The sequence below is a fragment of the Mauremys reevesii genome, linkage group 5, assembly GCF_016161935.1.
Source record: "Mauremys reevesii isolate NIE-2019 linkage group 5, ASM1616193v1, whole genome shotgun sequence".
NCBI lineage: Eukaryota > Metazoa > Chordata > Testudines > Geoemydidae > Mauremys > Mauremys reevesii.
In genome coordinates this window covers 80,717,539-80,740,661 of record NC_052627.1, presented here as the reverse complement: position 1 = coordinate 80,740,661, position 23,123 = coordinate 80,717,539, and the positions used below count along the sequence as shown (strand labels likewise).

Here is a 23,123-nt window from a genome sequence, read left to right as displayed (position 1 = left end):
CCAGAAGGGACTACCAGATCATCTAGATTCAGTGTTACAATGCCTGAGGTTTAGGGCCCTGCCACCTCATGCCTGGGGAGAACTAAGTGGCTAAGAAGGGGATTCATAAAATCCAGTAAGCTGAGCAGGGAGCCACATAAGCAAGCCAGTGGGAAATGCCTAAGTCCCCAGCCCTTAAAGGGATACTGAGCCTGAAAGACAGTGAGAATGACTCGATAGCCCAGGGACTAGAGCACTCACCTGGGTGACCCCAGCTATAGTCCCAGCGCTAATGAATACTTAAGTATGTTATACAAGTGGAACAGCTTCATCAGGAGACGCTGAAAGACAACCTCACCAGAATACCCTACCCTGTAGCCTAGGGCTTTGGGCACTCACCTACAAGATGAGAAATGGAGGGGGGGGATTCAGATGTCTGCTTTGAAGCAGGCAAAGTGCGGATATCAATCCATATCTTCCCCATTCCAAGTGAGTGCTCTAACTCTTAGGGTATGGGGTGGGGGCAGCAGCACCTCCCTCAGCTGTGTTTTGTTTGGGGTACAATCTGGTAGAGAGCTAGTAAGCATGCCTACCAGATCAGATAAAATAGGAGGGAGACCGCCTAGACTGAGGCTCCTGCTGGGGTTTAGATGTCCAGCTGCTCGGCCATGTCAAGACAGAGGTTGCAATTCCTAGTCATTGGATAATCGTAGGCTAGAGAAAAGCCAGACAATGACTCCATAGCCCAAACCCTGCACCTAAATATGCCATAACTGAGAAGCTAGGACACTTTCTTGAATCTGGAGAGTATTTGTGAATTTCAAATACACTGTCTATATCAGCAAGGGAGAGAAATGAATCCGCGTCTCCCACGTCTTAGGAAAGTACCCAAAGCTCTCGGCTAAAGGTTACTAGGAAGCTCTTTCCCCGACCCCCTCTCGTGAATCCAGGGTTTGTTTTTATAAAAATGCCCAAAACTAGAATGAAAAATTTCAGCTCAAAACATTGTGTTTTGACCCAATTTAAAATGTGTTGATTGTTCAATACTCTGAATAATTTCATTAATGGTTCTATCCAAAACAAAATGGTTTTTGTCATTTTTTAGAAATGCCAGCAAACTTACAAATCCATTATTCATGCAGCTCTAGGTATGATATAGTCTTTAATTACATGATCAACATACTTGTTTTTCCACAGGACCTGGGTATTGCAACAGATGTTGGCCCTGCGTGCCAAATTATTAATTATTTGTGCTGGCAACCAAACTTCTCATTTTGTGCACAGGCCAGCCAGATACAGAATCCCCACCTTGTTCTCCAGTACCTGCTCTATTAAGGGAGGGAGGTTATGATTGACACTACCTCCGTTTTCATTGCATCCTAAGGAAAGAAGCTCATTTGGTGAGGATTGCTGTGTGAACAAAGTGCCAGAAACAGAAACTGAACAAGAAAAACCCCTTCTAGTAATTTGATACTGAGTTCCTTTATAAATGGTTACAATCATTTAAAATGCAGAGATTTACATAAATCTCAAGAAGAATCAGCTGCTAGCTGAGATTATTATAGCATGTTTTAAGATCTAAAATCCTTGTGAGCTTTCTTCTTATGACACACACTCTCTTCTCCTCTTCAGTTGGATCCAGATGCCCTTATTTGGGCGAAGTATTAACTCTCCCACGAGGCCAAGCCCTTCTCGTTCTTGACTTGTTTCCACCCAAAAGTGCCGTAGGATGATGGCTAGAACAGCTTTCTCTTCCATCTGTGCAAAGCGTTGGCCTTCAGGTTAAATTGGAACAGAAACAGTAGTAGTTTAGTACTCGTAATTGCATGTCAAAGGTTTCCCACAAAATGCAGCATGGGAATAACTGTGCATCTGGTGTCACAGATTATAAACCAATATGGGCCAAATTTAGGTTTGAATAGATGTGCACACACAGGAGGAAGGACAGAATTATGTCTATTTATTAATCCTAAAAATAGAGTGTGCTGGTGTGATAGAGGGGGGAGGAATTAGGCAGATGATCAAAGGTTTACGAGAAAAGAGGAGAGTCAAAAAAATAGAAATAAAAAAAAGAACTAAGCAAATTGACAAGGGTCACGGACCAGACAATTCGCCCAAGTCCACACTAGAAATTTACATCAGTATAGCTTCATCTCTCAGGGGTGTGAAAAATCCACTTCCCTGAGAAACGCAGCTATACCAACCTAACCCCCGGGGTAGACAGTGCTAGGTCGACGGAAGAATGCTTCCGTCGCCCTCGCTACCCCTTCTCGGGAACATGGATTACCTATGCTAAGGGGAGAATCCTTCCCATCAGCAAACGCAGTGTATACACAGAATGCTGCAGCTACGCTGCTGTAGTGTTTCAAGTGCAGACAATCCCTTAGCCAAAGATTTAACTCAAAAGAGATGTAGATTTAAAAAAGGTGCCTTATGTTGTATCTCACCATTCCCTCAACCCCTTCTCTGTACAATGTCTATTATTCAGACTGCCATCTATCTAGGCAGGAATCTTTATGTCTCCAAAGCGTCCAGACTTCTTTGGGTGCTCTAGAAACAATAATTAATTAGCATGGGTATAAGAAATAAGATCACCTGAAGAACCCCACAGGAAGAGAGAAAATGTTGCGACAATGAAAATGTGAGATCCTGGTAAAAATTGCTCTACTGCAGTTATCAGCCACAGAGACCTGAAATCTCCATTCAAATTCATAGGCTCTGTTGTGCGTACTACAGCAAAGGCACCTTCACCTAAGCGGTGAGAAAATAAACATATATGGGACCTATTACACTTTACTACGTACCAATACAGTTTCTGGGTCCAGCAGAGAACGGCACATATGCATATGGGTGCCTTCCCTTAGAATTCTCAGGGAAGAATCGCTCAGGCCTAAATTCTTCCGGGTCTGGAAAAATCTCCGGTTCTCTGTGCAGTACATAAGGAACCACAACTACCTCTGTTGCTTTTGGTATCTTAAATCCTCCTGCAAAAATAGTATCAACATGCCAGTGAAGTAAGTGGCTTTCTCTAAATGGATACAAAACTCAAAACCAATTCTTGATGCGGGCACCACCTTGATGGAGCAGATATTTATCATACCTAAAATGATGAATACACACAAAAGGCTGAGAACTACTTACTAATATGGCAATCTTCACTTGTGGTGCGGGCAAAGAATGGAACAGAAGGGAAGAGACGAAGGGCTTCCTTAACAACACACTCAAGATATCGGAGCTTCTTCAAGTCATCCATTGTGACAGGCCGGTCAGAGTTCCCTGATCAGAATCACAATAGGGGTGTGAGAAACAACTATGCTAATCAGATTAAACACACAAGCTATTTTAAGAGGCTCACAGCTATCTTTAACAACGACCAAACTATAACTGCCCCACTGTACTTATGGGTTTGAATCATTTATCTCTATTTCATTCTTGTGATGTCCTTAAACTATTATTATGTATTGTTTGTATTGAGATAGCATTGAAGAGCCCCAGTCATGGACTAGGACCCCTTTGTGCTAGGCACTGTACAAAGATAGAAGAGATGGTTCTTGCCCCAAAAAGCCTACAATCTGAGTACTGAAATTTGTCACCACTCCCTTAGCATCCAACCAACTCCTAGTGACATTGAGTTCTCCGCAGAAGAGTTACAGCACATACAGTGGCAGTTCTGTGGTTTATTTGCCTTTTTAAACCTCTACACAGAAATGAATATGTAAACCATATCCTGTACCATGCAAACTCACACCCACATCCAAGGAAAGAGTAGAAACTTACCAAACACTTCATCCAATTCTCTGTGAACTTTCTTCTGGGCTTCAGGATGGCATCCAAGTAAGTAGATGGCCCAGTTCATAGCAGCAGCTGTTGTATCATGCCCCTAGAAGTACAGATTTACTCAGATGTTCAGATCTGCATTGTCTTCATGCATATGAAGATAAATATATACAAAGAATTATGGATATCATAGTGGTGTAGCCTAACTGTACAGATACAGAAGAAAGGGTAAGACAATATGAATCATGTAACAATTTGGTACCTAAGACTGAACAAGAAATAACCAGTTATGTAATAGGATGGATGGAGACTAAGATAAGAAAAAAACTGAAGCAAATCATAATAATTAATAATCAGAAGTCCGTTTGCCAGCCCTCTTCTATTACTTAGCTTTCCTATGTTGGCTGGGTGAAGGGTCTTCCTCCACTTTCAGTCTCTATGAGGAAGAGGTTTGCTATTGCTTCCTTGTAGACATAAACTTGTTGACCCACTAAATCTCTCTCAACAGTCACAATAATTTAAACACTATATAGCAATCTTAAAGTCACTATTTTTTCCTCAGTCATCTGTTGGAAGGGCATTTGCACTTCTTCACCGCTTTACAATGAAATGTAAGTATACCTGACTTTTTAGTTACTCACTATCTTTCCTATCCCACGATAAAATATACAGTATTAACATCAATTATCAGAAGAGGGCAAAGCAATTTAATTTTTGCTAAGATTATATATTACAAACATAAAACTCAGCCATTCAGGCACTATATGCTAAAGAAAACAAGAGAATTCACTAGCAACAGATTTTAGTACAAGCTTAATTTTAATCAAATGTACTCTAATTATGACATAGAATAATAGTGACCACAGTAAAATTAATTCCATTGTCTCCAGGAGTACAGATTTACACCAGCAGAAAACTGGAGCAGTACAGCAGGGAACCAGATGCAGTGTGATCATTTCCACTCATCCTGTATCACAACCGATATAAGTGTAATGGAAAGGATCCAAAGACAGCTAACAAAAGCGATTAGAAGTATAAAGAGATTCATTGTGGGAAGAGATTGGGACCATTCAGTTTAGTTGGAGTACCTCAAACATGAAAGTATCCACTTCCTCTCGAATATCCATGTAGCTCAGTTTGTTCCCTTCATCATCAGTTGTACTGAGAAGCATATCAAGAAAAGCCCTTCTCCTTTTGGGCCCACTTTGTTCGCAGTTGTCATCAAAGTCATCTTTCTGTTGTGTGTGGTTCTCTATTTCATGGGCTTTTTCTGCAATAACCTTAGATATAAATAAATCAATATACACCTCTACCTCAATATAACGCTGTCCTTGGGAACCAAAAAATCTTACCGCGTTATAGGCGAAACCGTGTTATATTGAACTTCCCTTGATCCACCGGAGTGCGCTGCCTCCCCCCACCACAGAACTGCTTTAACGCGTAATATCCAAATTGGTGTTATATCAGGTGGCGTTATATCGAGGTAGCAGTGTATTATTTTTTCAACAGTTTAGATTCCACCATTTAAGTGTGTGGCCACTACTTTAAAATACAGGTACTTTAAAATATACATACTTTAAAATAACTTTTATCCCAGATATTTAAAGACTGACTCTACCGCTGACTCCATACTATGCGCTGGTTGGCGATATAAAGCGACATCTATATCCACCCCCTTAGTATTTCCCTTAGTATTTGTTTTCCTATTGTACACTGAGTTTGCACAGGTCAGGGTTGTGAATCATGTAGAATCTGAGTTTTTAGGTCCATGCTGGCTCTTTGCTTTGATTCTGAGTCTTCAACACCGTGTCTGTAGTAAGCAATATTATAATACTGTACAGTGATAGTGCCTCACACAGAATGCAAATCAGCATCAAGTTGTTATAGAAAGAAAGACAGGATTTGACTGGTAACCCATGTTAAGCACACCATTATAGCTGGAGAAAATGAATTAAAATCAGATGTTACTTCTATGGATTTAAAATTAAGAGAAACTAGTGGACTTTTATAAAAAATAGGTCATCTCCATGTATTTTTTCCTTCCTGAAGTGTATTCATTGGGGTTTTTATATTTAAGTTTTCCATGCAGTCCAAATTTCTATCATTTTCTCAAAATTCAGATCTGAACTGAAATATTTAAGTACTGGACAAAGCACCAGAACAAAGCAGAATGCCATTTTAAAATATTTTAGCTGTTACAGGCCTTAGGGTGAAGTGCTCCAATTATTTTAAAATGTTCAGAACATTGCATGTTAAAGGAATTAGGATGATTCTATGTGATTTTTTTTTACCACCAGTTACAACTAAGTTATACTATTACCATGTGAGGGGGACCCATTGGCTAAAACCCACACACAAGGAACAAGTTCTAAGTCACATTCTCTCTCCTCTTCAGAGGATTTCTTTAGGGACTGAATATCATAAACATTCAGTTCTCCTATTATATATGTACCACAAATAAGGCGTTGTTCCCAATGGCTGATTCTCTGTCACCACATTCACAATCTGGAATCTCTAGATTTACTACATTATTTCTCTTCATTGCTGGGAACACAATAGAAAAAGGAATAACTGGTTACGTTGTTAGTAAAACTGTGAAGGATCTTGAGGCTTCTATTATGTTCCCTTCCTTCTTGGAACATAGGGTACATCAAGTTAGGCCAAAGCCAAGGAGACTTCTGTCTATGATGAATGAGGTCACTCATCCTAGGGTAACAAAAATAGCATTATTATATTTATTTCTAAAAACATATTCACAACATGTCCACCAGAATCTAATAGGGTCTAAATTTCCTGGTCCTGGACAGGATGATGCAAGTACCACTTGATGTAGCTGACACAAACCATTTTGTCTAATCTTTAGGGATGCCCTCAATCCACTTTTAACTAATTATAATGCTCAGTACCAGCTATAATACTTTTCACATTTTTATTTATAGAAATGATTCTGTCCAGTGAAATCTATTTTCCCATACAAATCTGTATTAATCCAAGAAGTTTGCCACTATGAAAAAAACCCCTAAGGCCAACTTTTTATCTTGGTCACACTAATGTAAATCTGGAATAAGTCTACTGAAGTCCACAATATTAATCTGTGTTTGCAATAGGATCAGTCACAAAACAAATCATCGTATTACCAGTGCAATGCTTGGTCTAATATAATCTGATGTAGACCTGTATGGTCTGATTCTTATGGTCACTAAGGCGCTTTTATACTGCTGTGGCAATAAAAAGGGGCCTTGGAATTAGAATAAATTACACTTACACCCAATGTAAGGTCACTTTACACTGCTATGGTGTGACTCTAATTTATTCTTACTTCACTGTTGTGTTGCAGCTCCTGTAGTCTTTTACACTAACGCACGATGAGTGAAAAACATTACCATTCTAACCTGACATCATTTCACACTCACTTTGCACTGTGTAAATGTTTATACAAGGTGCAAATCAACAGTGAGTTGGGCTCAATGTGCTATGTAGATTCAGTGTCCCCCCTCCTCTGCCTCCACCCCAAACAAGGCTCAAAAGGAGCTGTGGTGACTAGTCCAGCCAATATTAGCTATGGAAAGGCCGATTTGCAACTGCAACATGTTCACACATTACAGCAGCTGGCCTTGTGGAGCCATTACAAAGGTCTCTTCTGTGCACGTACAGCTTGCATAGGCTCTACCATCATCCTGCCACTCTACCTCCATATACACTCCCCCATCCCCACACATGGGCAATGAAAGACCTAACTTGCACAGCGGGCCTTGTGCGTAGGTGAACTGTTGCTCTTGTGCAGGCCTGGTTGTCCTACCAGATTTTGCTTTAGAAAGATTTGAGGTGCTATAGCTGACAGTGGCATTCTCAATCCTACACCAACAAAACTATAAGACAGACTTGAAAGATCTACACTTACTTATAAATAGCACGGACATATTTAGAATCCCTATTGTTCTGCGCACCAACATTCTTGCCCATCGCAGTTTCTAGAAAAAGAAAAGAGAAATTTATTAAGAATATGTTAGCTGGGTGGAAAGCCAGCAGTACATTGAGAACATACGGCCAGGTGTTGCATGAAAGCATTGCAGCCATTTACAGCCTCATCTCATGGCGTTTCTCTTTTTTTAAAATGTGTACTCTCTTTGCGAGTCTAGTCCTAATATTCCTGTTCCTTTAACTCTCCCTCAAGTTAAATTCCATATCCCTGTTCCACTCCATAACACAATATTTGATTGTTCAGATAGACACAAACATAATTAAAACAGAAAAGATGTGTTCAGTGTTGATAATACAAAAATAGTGGTGGAAGACCAGCAGGACTTTTATGTCAATTATCTCAACAAATGGAACTGTAGCATTGTGGACAGCTGTAGTCTCGTCCTCATTTACAGCACTTCTATAGCAACTGTTGAATCATCACCAGGACTTACCACAGATTATATCCAGGGCACAGAGAGTGATGTCTAGAAAGCAATCAAAGGGTTCTTTGTCAACATGCTTTTCAAGATTATCAACCAAAATACTGGCTTGTTCGTTCATAACTTCTAGAAAATCAGCTAAGATTGTGAAGTGGAATGTGGGAGTTATCATTTTCCTTCTGGAACGCCACTTATCTCCAGTGCTTCAAAATAAAGAGTTGGAAATTAAGTATAAAAAACCTCACCAAAAAAGAAACAGTTTTTTGTTTGAGGAAGTGATCAGTGACTATACAATTACTTTCACTAGAGTAGTTAAAACTGGTAGAGAAATTCTTAGAGCTAATCTTTTCAAATGTTGCCAGTAGACCATGTAGTCTTTAGAAGCAGCAAAGAATCCTGTGGCACCTTATAGACTAACAGATGTTTTGCAGCATGAGCTTTCGTGGGTGAATACCCACTTCTTCGGATGCAAGCTCATGCTGCAAAACATCTGTTAGTCTATAAGGTGCCACAGGATTCTTTGCTGCTTCTACAGAACCAGACTAACACGGCTACCCCTCTGATACTTGACATGTAGTCTTTGTTAGTCCATCTTCACTGATGACAGTAAAGAGTGGCTCTAATGACTTGTAACATTTTTCATATATAAATTAATGTTGGTAGTTGCAGCCAACACCGCTCACCATAAGGGGCAAAGTGGAAGTACATTTTGCTACAAAAATCTTCTAATCATACAATGCTACTAACAGCTTGGTGCTAACTGTAGCTGCTGCAAGACAAATACTGTGAACAAAAAATTATCCTAAGGCAAGAGTTGATATTGAGAAGGCACTTGAGGTGTAAGTGGATGAGGAGAAGGGTAAATAAAAAGCCCTTTGTTAAATATTTAGCAACCCATCTCCAGCTAAGCCCATCTTCACCCACGGTGGCTGCCCTCATTTTTCCACTATGTAGAAAAGTGAGGGTTAGGGATAGTTACTGCCTAATGTCCAATTTATTACATCGGTATCATCTACCAAATGTTTCTCAGAGAAGAGGATTCATCTCCCACAGAGCTGTTAAGGTGATGGGACGGAGACTGGCCAAGTATACATTTCTGTGGTCCCTGTCCCCTGCAAATAGCTGTTTCTATTGCAATGAGACCAACTAGTCTCCCTCCTCCCATAAAGCTCTTTCAGGGTGCTTGATCCCAGCCTCCAAAGCCATCTGGCTCATTCTGGGGTGGGCCAAGTCTACTCCACCTTTCCCTCTCCTGGGGTGTCTAGCAGGTGTCACTGATGCTTCTCCAGTCCCCTCTCCCAACTACTGCTAGTCTCTGAGGTATGGATGTGCTTGATCTTGCACCATCACAACACAGCCTGGCCAAAGGAGCCAGTGGGCCTTCTCTCCTCAGCTACTCTAGCCTGTCTGCTCCTTACGCTGAATCCCTGCTGCACTCTTAAGAGGAGTCCTAGCCTGTGTCTCAGATGGTTTCAGCAGGGAACACAGCATCTTCCTGTTTCGAGCAGGGGAGCTCACAACTGCCCCTCCCCCTGAAATCTTCTATTTTTTAAATGTCCCCAAACTGAGCATTTTCTTGAACTGACCCTCCTTTGTCTATAGGGTGAAAGTCAAGAATGCAGCATTGCTGAGATCCAGCCACAATGTTAGTTCATTCTGAGTTTCTAAACAGCAAAACATTATGGGGGAAATAATCACCAAAATATTTACAAAAGATCAGAAATGGCAGATACCTATATTAGACTTGTGCTTCCAGAATAGCATAAGTAGGTACTATTGCACTGGGGGAGGAGTAAAGTGGGGCCTAGCCAGGGCCAGCCCTCCCTCATGAATGCCATCCCCAGAACTGTACAGGGGAGACATCCACAGTGGACATTAGGTGCCTTCCCTCCTCAGGCACATATCCTCTGGGGAAAAAACAGCAGAGAGGAGCCAGCCAGAGGGCAAAGCCAGCAGAGCAGCAGCAAAAGCAACTGAAGCAGGCACCCATGAACACTGATAATATTTTCCACAGCTTTGACTGGACTTTCTTTGCCTTGTGCTGACTGGGGGAAGGGACTGGAGCAAACAGCTAATGTCTCTATACCTCAGCTTCCCTCCACATCTCACCTGCCCCATATACCTTTCTCCCTTCCCTCTTCTCATCTGCTCTATCCCTCTCATCACTTTTCTTTCCTGCTTTTTCTGTTGTGTGAATCTCCTCCTAGCCTCCTTCAGAAAAAATTATAGCACTAGTATGACATTTGTGCTTCCACATTATTCACCTTGCTTGTGGGGTCACATCCCTTTCCCTCACCCTGTGTCTGTCTTGTCTACTTATACTGTAAGCTCTTCTTCAGGGAAAGGAGTATCTACTGCTGTGAATGTGTATGGTGCCTAGCAAAAAGAGGCCCTGATATTGGTTGGTCCCTTGGCATTACCCTAATAATCATGATTCATAATAATAGGATAATAATAATAATAATAATATCCCTTCAGCAGAGGTGATAAGTGCGTATAATTGATAAAGGTGGTGTGTTTATGTATTTGATATAACACATAAATCCAAGCTGTGAGTCAGTTTCTGTCTGCAAACTTGCTTTTCATTACACCCCAGCAGCCACACTTAAGTTCTAAGAACAATAAAGCTCTAACAGCTCAGAATCTGTGAATTTATGAATCCCACCCTTCGTCCCTGTTCTTCATGGACCATGGGGAGAACAGGTGTGTCTGCATTGCCCTCAGCATGCTCATTTACACTTGCAGCTCTGTGTTAAGACAATGATTATAATCAAAACTCATTCTTCAGGGTTTCAGCCAGTCACCTGAAAGCATCAGGGAGGAATTTTTTCCCCAATGCACAGTTGGCCAGATTTTTTGTGGGGGATGGTGCAGGTTCACCAGGGGTGAAAGTAATTTAAGGGACTTACTGGTATGCAGGGACCGGATCCTGAGCAGGAGGAGGGGCCTCAACTGGAAGGGGCAGGGCCTTTAGATCCCTGGGCCCTTTAAAATCACGATCTAAAGGGCCCTGGGGCTCTAGTAGTGATTTAAAGGACCCAAGGCTCCCGGCCGCCACTACAGCAGCAGAGCCCCTGGCCATTTTCAATCACTGCCTGGGCCTCACAGCCACTACCCCAGGGCTCCAGCAGCGGGGCTTTGGTGGTGATATAAAGGGCCAGGGGCTCTGGCTGCTGCCCGGAGCTCAGGGCCCTTTTAAATTGCCAGGCAGAGAAGCTGCCCCCTGCCAGTATGGTCGACTGTGTATGCAGTACTGGACCGTATTGGCTTACTTTCACGTCTGGGGTTCACCTTCCTCTGAAACATTAAGGATTGGCCACTACTGGAGACAGCACACCAGACTGGGTGGACCACTGCTCTGAGTGGTACAGAAAATCCTCTCTCAGACAATCATTTGCTCTAAAGTCCCATTCACATTCCTCACATAACATGATCCTTTCAAGAACTGATCCTTTCTAGACTCCAGATGGTGGCTGTAGGACCCCATTTTATGGCCCTGCAGGTGATACGTGGGTCTAACGCTGCTCTTTGGGCATCTGTACTTTAGATTCTAATATACAGAGCATAATTATGCTTTTATTCTGCCTATTAGCAAATAAAATATAACACATTCTAGTCTTCAGGCAGTAAATATACATTATATCTTAGAATTTAACTTTTTATAACTTTAAAGATACATGACTATTTATATATTACGCTACCTTGTTAGAAGTCCTGTGCCAAGCCATGGATGTAGAAATTTGTACGGAAAAGATTTTTCTATGTGCTTTGAATTGTTTAGAATAACCTACCCATAGGAGAAAAGACAGAGGGGAAATATCTCTTTAAAATAAGTTGATAACACTGTTTTTTAGGAGGAGGGCACTTGTAAAATATATTTAAAGTTATGACTGCTGTCCTATAAACTTAAACACTCATTTACAATCAGAGATTGCTTTGCATTGCTCAGTCAACTTTACAAACCATGGAGGTACAGGAGAGGTCATTAACAAGGAAATATTTATCACAATAAAAATACATCACTTTGATACTACACTGTAAGACCAGGAAAATGTTCTGATGGATTGTAATAGTCAATAGTATGAATGTGACATTCCTTATTATTGTATTGCAATATAGCCCAGGCCAAAGGTAAGATGGATGCTTGGACTGACAACCTGAACTGAGGGATAGCTCAGTGGTTTGAGTATTGGTCCCCTAAACCCAGGGCTGTGAGCTCTAATCCTTGAGAGAGCCACTTTAGGGGCAAAATCAGTAGTTGGTCCTGCTAGTGAAGCAGGGGGCTGGACCAATGACCTTTCAGGGTCCCTTCCAGTTCCATGAGATCAGTATATTTTATTTATTTAACAGAGGTTCTGTCTCTCTCATGTACTGGTAAAGTACATCTTCCTAACAGTAATATTAAACAGGAGACACAGAATATAATTATTTATGTAATACATCTACAAACTTTGCCCAACTAGCAGGGGCAGCTCTAGCCATTTTGCCGCCCCAAGCACGGTGGCACGCCATGGGGGGGGCGCTCTGCCAGTCGCCGGTCTCACGGCTCCGGTGGACCTCCCGCAGATGTGCTTGCGGAGGGTCCGCTGGTCCCGTGGCTCCGGTGGAGCATCCACAGGCACGCCTGCGGGAGGTCCACTGGAGCCGCCTGCCACCCTCCCAGCGACCAGCAGAGCGCCCCCCATGGCGTGCCGTCCCAAGCACGCGCTTGGCGTGCTGGGGCCTGGAACCACCCCTGCCAACTAGAATAGGAGTCTTTCTTGGGTGAATGACACCATCTTGTGCAGAATCTAAGCTTTCATTTTTAAAGTTAAGTTTCTAGCCCTTCGGGCTGTGAAGATAACTTGATTTCTGGTTGGACTGTTTACACTAAGGCAGCGATGTCTTCCCAAACCCAAGGGAGGTCAGTCTCCGAAGTGGAGCTGAGAGCGATAACCACAAGTTTGTGAAGAAGAGTCTTTTCAGAGGCAAAAAATGGATTGTTTTCTTGGGAAAGGGTGGGGGACAAACACAGACTCTTATTACCAGTAAGGTAAGTCATTTTGTCAGCCTCCTGGATTTTTAGTTGGCCTAGTAGATTTTTATAGGAATTCTGCAGGTTTAAGCCGGTGCTGTGCTTCCAGCAGCTTCCTCAGCAGCTTATTCAACTACCCCTCTTAACTCCACAGAACTGATATATTCCCAGAGGTATTTCCATGGGGTCAGGAGGAATGGGGGAGCATACTGAAGAGGCAGATTTACTCCAGTCCATGGCAGAGGGTAGACGGGGCTCCTAGGGATAACACTGGGTTAACCTGAATTTCTTGGATGTATAAAGACTAAATTACATACACACCTAGAGGCTGATGGTAGCAGGCACATTTTATACATTTTAATACATAAACAAGTGTCCTGATAATCAGTGGCAGAAGAGATACCTCAACAACAGAGTTGCCTTAAGGTTACTCTAAATAATGCATCCTCCTTTATAAAATAATGCCTATGGTTTTAATTAAAACACTTTTTTTCAGTTTTAATCTGATTGATGCAAATTATATCATTTCCATCAGTCCTCAAGTCCTGTTGAGAGATTTCTTTGTATGCACTTTATTTAATAAATACAGTAAAATGTATCTCACCCATATATCACTTGCTAATAAAAAACAACTGTACCTCGAAGATAATAGCACAACACTGATGTTTTAAACTAGTGGATCATTAACACAGTATCTGCTGTCAGAACCTGTTATGTTGATAATGCGAAGTGAAGTTCAAGGTTTTCCACAGTCCAAAACCTGGATAAACATTTTCTCTCACTTAGTCGAGAATCTCAGAAGTATTTTTAATCAATGTAAAGACACAGAAGAAGAAATTTTGCATTTATCTCTAAGCGAACTACAAACCATTCAGGGCTAGACTGCACTATTTGCACCTGCCATAGTAAAGGGGATGCTGTACTCACACCCCTGCAGTGAGAACACCGAGGGCACTGTGTCTGAGTTGCACTGACAGGGAGTGATTTGTGTCATCCCTTTAGCTCATGCAACATACCACTGGGAGGAGCATCTGGCATGCAGTCCCTGTGCTCCCCTGAGTGCCTAGAGTTATAAAGCACCTGCACAAAAGTAGGCAGGGAGGGCAGGCAGGGTGGAGGAGGAGACCAGCATGAAGCCTAAGCTCTAGATGTAACAAGAAGTTTGGTGACTGGCACGTGTCCTTCATGACCAGCCATTTTTAGTGTTTACTATAAAATCTGGAGATGAAACAAACACAAAATTTCAAATTAGGGAATAACTGTCATGAATTGTATGACTTGTACAAACAAATCTATTAAACATGAGATAGGAACACTCACCTCCACAGCATCTGGATGATATAAAATCACAAAAGGCAATGGTCCTATCCAAAGTTTTAGCAGGGGTAGATTCCTGTATTCTTTGAAGATGTGTACTAATTGATTAAAGAAATCTGTAAGGTGGAAAAAATCAATTTGAACAGGTCAAAAACACAACTTCTGTAATCATGTAATTGATCATGAGTTCACTGTAGTGTTAGTTTTGCTGCTGTGACAAAGCAAGTACATTTTGCACTTATTTATTATTTTGATTACAGTAGCACTTAGGGGTCCCAGTTGAAATTGTGATAAGCACTGTACAGACACAGGAATCTTGCAACCTAAAAAGAAAGGACAAATGAAAGAGAGTATAAAGGAAATATTTTATCTCCTTTTTACAGATGGGGACCTGACACACAAAGAGACTATGTGACTTGCCCAAGGTCATGTAGGAAATCTATGGCGAAGCTAGAAATTAAATACATTTCTTCGGATTCCCAGCCCAGTGCATTAGCACAAGCCCATCCTCACGCTGATTAATTTTTCTGAACAACATGATAGATGGAATATAAATCCTTGGGGTTTAGGATCATCTATTAAGTACAAGAGAACCTCAACTGATTGACTTTAAAGACCTTAACTGAGTCCCTCTAAAATGGCACCAAGAGCATCTGAGACAAAAGGAGAAATGAGATTGTGCAGATTAATAAATCATTCCACAATCATGCTAGAGTCCACATTCGAGAGAAATTTCTACACAAAAGACCAGAGTGTCACCACCAGGGGCGGCTCTAGAAAGTAGGCTGCCCCAAGCAGCGCGGAGCGCTGCGCCGCCCTTCCCCGGTCCCGCGGCGGGTCCCCTCTTCCCGCGGCTCCGGTTGAGCTCCTGCCGGCATGCCTGCGGCAGGTCCACCGGAGCCCGGGACGAGCGGACCTGCCGCAGTCATGCCTGCGGGAGCTCAACCGGAGCCGCAGGAAGACGGGACCCGCCGCAGGCATGCCTGCGGCAGGTCCGCTTGTTCCGGGCTCCGGTGGACCTGCCGCAGGCATGCCGGCGGGAGCTCAACCGGAGCCAAATGCCGCCCCCCCGGGAAACGGCCGCCCCAAGCGCCTGCTTGGCGCGCTGGGGTCTAGAGCCGCCCCTGGTCACCACCTATTATTAACATTGCCTGACACTTTCCACTATAAGGCCTCATTTTTAGTTGCTTATAATTTTGGCAAAAATTAACAGTTTGGGTTGCAATTTCCCATGCCAGGTGCTCACCTCAAGCCAAATTTCAGCCAAAACCGTTCAGTTGTTTTCAAGGACAAGGCTAAGTAAAAATATGTTATTGTTGTTTTGCTCATGTTATAAAAATTCTTGAGGCCTTTACTTTTAAATAACTTAACACCTCCATGCAGAGGAGTGGACTGTGTGTCAGGAATGTACCTTGTGCCATCCCACTAAAAATCCACCCAAATTTGATCATTTTTAGCTTTTGAAAAAAAACATTTTGTACTTGTTCAGTAGAGACTTGCTGGATCTTTACAGCTAAAAATCTCTGAAGATTCCTTCTTCACTGAACATGCTTGAGTCTCTCACAGCTCGTGTGTGTGACTTGACCAGCCTCTTCCATCCCCTCACAGCTCCTTTGTGTGACCACACTGTGTATGTGCCATCCTAACAGATTTATTTGGACATAAAACCCACTTCATCAGATGTGAAAGCTTATGCCCAAATAAATTTGTTAGTCTCTAAGGTCTCTTCTGGCACCTTAGAGACTAACAAATTTATTTGAGCATAAGCTTTCATGGACTACAGCCCACTTCTTCAGATGCATAGAATGGATCATAGAATGCATGGAATGTTTTGTATCTACAAACAGCCTTCTGTCACAATCATGCCTGTTCTTCCAAAAATAGTTGCCTGTTTCTAAGTTTTGTGACAGAAACTGGCGCTGTAGATTTATAGTATTGTCTTCTTCAGGACAACCACCACATCCCACCCTGCAGCAAAGTTAAAGCAACTAAATAACCATTTTTCTTCATTCCACTTCAGGTATAACTTACCTGAAAGATCTCTTTTGTTAAAAAAACATCAAGGCTCAATAATACAGCACAAAAGCCCATATTTGCACAGGTACAATAAGCACAGAAATCCATGCATATGATATAGATATTTTTACTATTTCACTGTGGAGAAAGGCACAATAACTTCAGCACCTTACTAAGACTCATAGAAATATAGAAAAATCTCACAGTCAAAAAAGAACTAGTATTGTCTGATTTGTCTTGAAAACCAGAGGAGCATAATGAAGGACTCATAACACTGTAATGTGGAACTGTTCCAGTTTGGAGTAAATACTGCCTACACTTTGAAAGTTTGTTCTGAAACAATAATTCTTAGGAACATAAGAGGCTCATCTAATTATGTAACTATCCAGCGCTTTAGCATGACTCCTTTACCTTAGAATGTAGCGGGAAAACATCTACCATGGCAGTTGTTTTTAAATGCATTAACCATAAAGAGGCTGACCAAGGGCTATCTAAAGTTTCACTGAAAGACAAGAAATGGATTTCAAAGCATACAGGGGTGGAAAGACACAGGGGGAGCTGAAAGCAACACAGCTGTCTGCCATAGTAACTATTATTACGGCTGCAGAAGAGAAAGTAACACAGAACGGAGGCTTTGCAATGGGGAGAGGGGAGTGCTCAAATAGTTAAAGGGACAGGACATCACAATTAAGAGCTTGTTTTCAAGAAACAAATTATAATCAAATTATAAACTCATTGGAAATAGCGCGGGAAATACCCCAGGAACCATAAAGACTTGTCAGAGGTTTCTGGGGGAGGTTTTGGTTGGTTGAAGTAGAGTCTCGGAAATACTGCCTGGCTGCTTTGCCTGGATCTAGAAATGCAGCAGGATGCTGACTATTAAACTATTTTGGTTTTGTTTGCAGCTTGGAAAAACGTAAGAACAGCTCACTCCTACTCTGTTATTCTACAACAACAATTAGTGATGGGGCGAGCCCAGCTCCTACTTATACAGCCCCCGGAAATCCCCAGCCACTTCCCGAGCACCTTACAAATGTTTACACCGCTGTACGCCCGGTTGCCGGGGCTGATCCCCAGGGGCATTGCGGTCACCCCGGAGAGAGGATGCTGCAGGAGGGAGAGGGGTTTGCAGGCAGCTACCGCTACGTGTCTGGGCGGCCGTTACCTTCCCCTTTGCGCTCCAAGAACACAGTATTTCCCAGTAGAGGGTAACAGGGGCTGACCCCCGGAATCGGCTTCAGCGCATTCCACTTCCCCAGGTAATCCAGCAGCAGGCGGCACGTGAAGGCTGCCAGCAGCGTGAAGAGCAGAGTGATGACTCCGGCCCCCCAGTAGAGCAGCCGGTCCCCCTCCTGAGCCAGGTGCAGAGCCCCCATCGCTGCCCCGAGCCCGGCCGCTGGGCCTGCACTGAGCCGCGGTCCCGGGACGCTGCACCGAGTGTAGGACCCGGGCTCCGACTCCAGACGAGGGAAGCGGAGCCCAGGGATGGGGCGCGCGGGGGTGGGGGAGAGGCTTGGGAACAAAGGAGTAGGAAGGAAGGAGGGATCCCCAGAGGCTGCATGAGGAGGGAGCAGAGCAGCAGAAGGCGTAGGTGCTGGGGGAGCTGCTGCACCTCCTGGCTTGAAGTGGTTTCCTTCACATACAGGGCTAACAGATGGTTCCATGGCTCTCAGCACCCGCACCCCCCTACAAATTGCTCCAGCAACCCTGGGGAATGAAACGCTGCTCTGATCTGTGGCTGCCCTTTTTCTCACTGTGTAACTGGGGATCTGCAGGAGGATTAGACTAAGCAGCCTAGGATCTGAACTTGGAGGGTCAGGTGAGGTCTCCCTGTAATTGTCAGTGACCCTAACTGCTGCTGCTCATAGTGAGAGGGGTGAAACCATTTTTCACTTGCCTACTGCAGGGTCCAGGGCAGAACTCCCAGCCTTGTGGGCAACATGGAGAACAGATTCAGGACACAGGCAATATTACAGAGGGGAGGAGAGACAAACCACAACAACCAAGAAGAATCAGGACAAGTATGAAAAGCTGGGATACACATTCTAGAAGGAACAACACACAACCACACTGAATTGGATCCATGGGAATGGAGGAGACTACCCCAGCCATCTGTCACACAGAGCCACCAGCATGGCCAACAAACACTGGCTGTAACCAAACAAATGCATCACCTGTAGACTCCACTGCATACCCCACATAGCCCAGACATACACATGTAAAGAGCTGTACATATGAAGTGCTACTGTTACCAATAAGCTCAGTCCCACAACTGTGACTGCCCAGGGCCTTGTTACAGAAAGGCTGAATTAAGAGGACTATAGTGATGGTGCACAGGAAGAGAGACTGTGCAGGTTGCCACCGTTATTGGCCAAATTCTCTGGTGGTGAAATGTGGTGCTGTGACACTTTACACCAATGAAGACTTTGGCCAGATACCTGTACCAAATGTGTCACTAACCCCAGCTTGGTTTCTCTGGATCCAGCATCCATTGTTCAATGCCTAGTCATAACTCATGGATCCACACAGCCAAAGGAGCCACAGCAAGCAGAGACAAGCATAGGTACAGGAGCCAAACAGGGCAGGGGGTAGCCATGCATTGCCTGAGCACCTCCAAGTACACCAGCACACATCTGTGTGTATGAGTATTAACTGTATTACAGCAGTGCCTACACACCCCAGGCGAGAGTGGGCCCAGTGTGCTAGGCCCTGTGCAAACAGACCTAGTAGCACAACCCTCTATAAGAGGCAGACTGCCTGTCTGGAACAGCTGGGAGTGAAGTCACAGGGACTGGGGAAGAAGGCTCTGGTGACTGAAGGCAGCTTATGTGAGAAAGGAGCAGTCAGTCAGTTGGGAGCTGTTGGATCAGACTGGGAAGAGCAGGTGTGAACTGCTGCCACATAACTCACTTGTGCTGTTGCCTTTGCTGCCTGAGGAGGTTTCAGAGCTGTCTGCCACTGCACCATCTGGGAGGGCTGGGGAGTGTTTGTTGCTCCTGATTCCCCATAGGGTTTGCCAAGTCAGACTCCTGTGAGACAACAGTGTAAAGTCAGACAACTCAGACAGAGAGAGGAAACAAATCTTCCTGAATGAAATAATGCAGCCACATCCTTTAGGTGTGTAGCAACTATTGCTTATTTACAAGATGGGAAAAGCTAGGCAGCTTGCTGCCAGCTCAGCCAAGTCAACTGTTCCAACCTTTCATCTTCCAGTCACCACATGTACTTCCCCTGTACGTCCCCTTGAACCACGTTATGCCAAAATCATCCCTTGTGTAACTCCACAGACACCTTTGCAGTTAAACCTATGAATTTGGCCCCTTAACTTTTATTGTTGTCGCTTGGTACCTGTAGACATTCCTCTGAGTTGTGGGGCTAGATTCACAAGGAGGACTTAGGTGCCTAAATGCCATGGAGGGTATTTCTACACGGCAATGACAAACCTGCAATTGGTCCAGGCCATCTGACTTGGGGGACTCGGGATTGTGCAGCGGCAATGGATTCTTCCTAAAAGGGGGACGGGGATCAATCCCTGCCTCTTCACTTCCCCCAGATGCCTGACCCAAGCCAGAAGCTGGAGCCACGCCAGGGAACCTGGGCTCCTCCACCTGACTGGGGTGTGGGTACACGAGAGCAGCCCCCACCCTCTGTCCCTGGTCCCCCCCAGCCCAGGGCAGGTGGAGGGTCCATGGCTCCCCACAGCTCCCCATGTATCTCTTAAACCAGCCTGGCCTGAGGGTGTTGCTTTGGGGACCAAGAGGAGAGGCACAGGACTGTGACACGAAGTGGGAGGGCCATTGCCTCCCCTTCCCCCATTCCAATGCCCCCTGCCCCTAAGTGAGCCCTCGTTACAAAATGAGCCCCAGCTGATACAAACCAGGTGCTTCCAATATAAAAGACGGCAGGGAGCTGCAGCTGGGGTGTGACTGAGAGAATAGTTAAGTCTGCCAAAGGTAGACAGTCTTGTAAGCTGGGGCAGATGGAAGGGGCAGCTATGAGGAGCAAGTGTGGCACCTACAGGGCCCTTCGCTAGCTAAAGCATATTATGCTCCCAGGTGCTCATAACAGTGAACAAACAAATTTCCAGAATGCAGTAGTAACAGGGATCCAATGTCAGAAGCCCTGCTAAGAGAGAATGACAATGATGGAACCTGGGGATGGTCATGACACCATGTGTTGCTGTTGCAAGGTCCTAGTCTGCACCCACTCTGCCACTGAAAGTACAGAGATAAAGGGATGCCAGGATCCTTAACCTGACTCCACCTGCATTTCAGTACCTCCAGTAAGCATGACAATAAGGGAAGAGTTTGTCTGGTTATTCTGAGAAGGCTATAACAGTAATACATGTAATGCCAACAGCACAGAGCTAATAATATTCACTAAGTATTTCTCTAGCACAGACAGGGAATTTGCAGGCTCCACAGGTACAAGATGTAATTGTATATGATTAGCATCTTTGTGCTTTTTGTGATCACATTTCTAAACAACTGTAAGCTATGTGTGCTTCTGTAATAGGCAGTCATAACCACCCTGGAAAGTTATGACCAATATCTGAGTGACAGTGTAGAAATTGTATCTTCTGGCAGACCTGTCAGTTTTTCTCAGCAGCTGCTGGTCCAGAGAAGCACATTTCATTTTGGAAACACCACCAGGCAGTGTTTCTCAAACACATTTTTTTTTCTTATTGAACTGAGAACCTGAAAAGCTGCAGTTTGACCCAACCTTAATTTTTGTTCTCCAGTTTTCCGTTTGGTCCCTGAACATAAGAACACCAAATTAATCATGAAACACCCAAAAATTCCCAACCTATAAACATTTCCCACCGGACAGATGACCATGGAGCATTGATTAAACACAGTATCACTCTCTGACATAAGAGCAACTTTTAGTGGCTTCTATTTGTACAGGGTTCCCATATCAACTATTTTTATGCAGTTAGCGGCATTACCTGAATGTTAAGACACAGTTCTGATATCAGTATATGAAGGTAATAGTTTGATCATACAACAACAAAGGTTATTCAGTCATCCATAAAAGGCACAAAGACACAGCAACAAAGGATCAGCAAGGCAAATTTCTTCACCTGGTTACTTTATCCCAGTATACTAACACATTAACACACTGCAGTTTAGTTGTCTGCATTCCACAGCAATGCAATCTGCTAATACAAAATAGTGAGTACATGGGACATATGCAAGTCATCCTGTCATTTGTGTTATGACATGCTAACTTCACAGATCCCTACATGTGACAGCCTCCAGCATTCTATAGGGAAAGATGGTGCAACAGACTATCAAAGCTGGTGACCCAGTTACACAATATTTTCCTTTTCACATAATCTTGCCTGCTTCAGCATAATACTTCTTTTATGGGAGCACGTAGGCCCAGCATTACCCAAGGGATTATGGCTACTTGGATTCCAAACATATATTCTTCTTTCCCCCCTTCTGTGAGGTGTGGTATCGATTGCTTTTGAGTAAGATAGACAGCCAAGATTTCTAAGAGACTAATGATTGTAGGCACCTCTATAAAGTATGCAGATCACTATAGAGTATCTGTACTCAAAAGTGCATCAGTTTTTGTCTCATTACTATTGCACACGCCTTACCATTGGATAAAGAAACCACTGCAAGTTAGTGAGCTCAATAAAAGGTGACAAAAAAGGCATTTTAAACTGCTATGGATGTTCTCAGTTTTGTGGATTCCCTACACTGACCAAATCCTGCAACTGGCATTAAGCAGAAATCAGTGAAAGCTACGGGTACTCAGCACTTAAGGCCTGATCCTGCACCATTAAAGTCAGTGAAAGATTTCCCATTGACCTCAATCTGCACAGGATCAAGCCCTTATAGAACTAGGTGCCTAACTCTAGGCCACCCAGTTTGAAAAGTTTTGCCTAGGGAACTCCATCAGGGTCGCAGCGGGAGATGGTGTCAAAAATGGAATCAGCCCCTTGCAGAGGGAACGTGCTTCTTCACAATGGATATTAACAATTAAACCTACTGAAACAGTGTATTGTAAAACAACATGTTATAAAATATGCCTGAATAGTCATCAGAATTTTGGACCCTATTGTGAGAACTGAAGGGCTCAAAACTGGCCATAGTTTTCCCACCTTGTTGAAACCTATTATTATGTTAACCAAAAAAATTTAAACTTTTTGCATGTCAAGGCCATTCAAAATCCCTTAAAATTTGTTGACACCCACTCTTGACCTTTTGGTGGCAGCCACTTGCTCCCGGAGTTCAGTACATCTGAAAATCTGATCCAAGCTCTTCTCTGCATTCCACTTCTGTAAACAAACAATGTGCATGGTGACACTAGCCTGAAAGACGACATGGGTAATTAGCACTTACCCTTACCAGATTCATTTTGGTGGGGTTCCTTTCAACAATACACTTTGATGTACCACATCATGTTCTACCAACAGGAAGAGAAGAGACTAGGGTGCTTAGGTGAAGCTAATGATTAAAGTTAGTGGCTTGGTTTCACTGCATAGCTAAGCCCAGAAGATACAAGATGCTTATTGGGATCCTCATCAAAGCATACTTCTTATAGTTCTCCATAGGAGGAAATTGTTAGTGCAAGCCAAATTAAATGCATACACACAAAGGTAA

At 43.5% G+C, this 23,123-nt stretch overlaps 1 protein-coding gene across 1 annotated transcript; it reads right to left on the bottom strand.

The window, feature by feature from the left end:
- Window positions 1-1,445: 1,445 nt before the first annotated feature.
- LOC120405610 (cytochrome P450 4V2-like) lies at window positions 1,446-17,882 on the bottom strand. Its single transcript, XM_039539249.1, has 11 exons — window positions 17,672-17,882; window positions 14,494-14,606; window positions 11,861-11,946; window positions 8,172-8,362; window positions 7,658-7,727; window positions 6,336-6,462; window positions 4,845-5,036; window positions 3,757-3,859; window positions 3,121-3,255; window positions 2,784-2,963; window positions 1,446-1,754 (listed from the first exon to the last, which is right to left on the bottom strand). The coding sequence occupies exons 1-11, from the start codon at window positions 17,880-17,882 to the stop codon at window positions 1,582-1,584; spliced, it is 1,581 nt and encodes a 526-aa protein (XP_039395183.1). The 3' UTR covers window positions 1,446-1,581.
- Between the last annotated feature and the right edge of the window lie 5,241 nt (window positions 17,883-23,123).

What these genes read in the sequence shown, in the direction of transcription:
- LOC120405610 (XM_039539249.1), bottom strand. Translation starts at nt 17,882, where the DNA reads ATGGGGGCTCTGCACCTGGCTCAGGAGGGGGACCGGCTGCTCTACTGG. An exon ending in ATCATCCAGATGCTGTGGAG is followed by an intron (nt 11,947 to 14,493) that starts GTGAGTGTTCCT and finishes TCCTATGGGTAG; the next exon opens with GTTATTCTAAACAATTCAAA. An exon ending in TGCCCTGGATATAATCTGTG is followed by an intron (nt 7,728 to 8,171) that starts GTAAGTCCTGGT and finishes TTCTTTTTCTAG; the next exon opens with AAACTGCGATGGGCAAGAAT.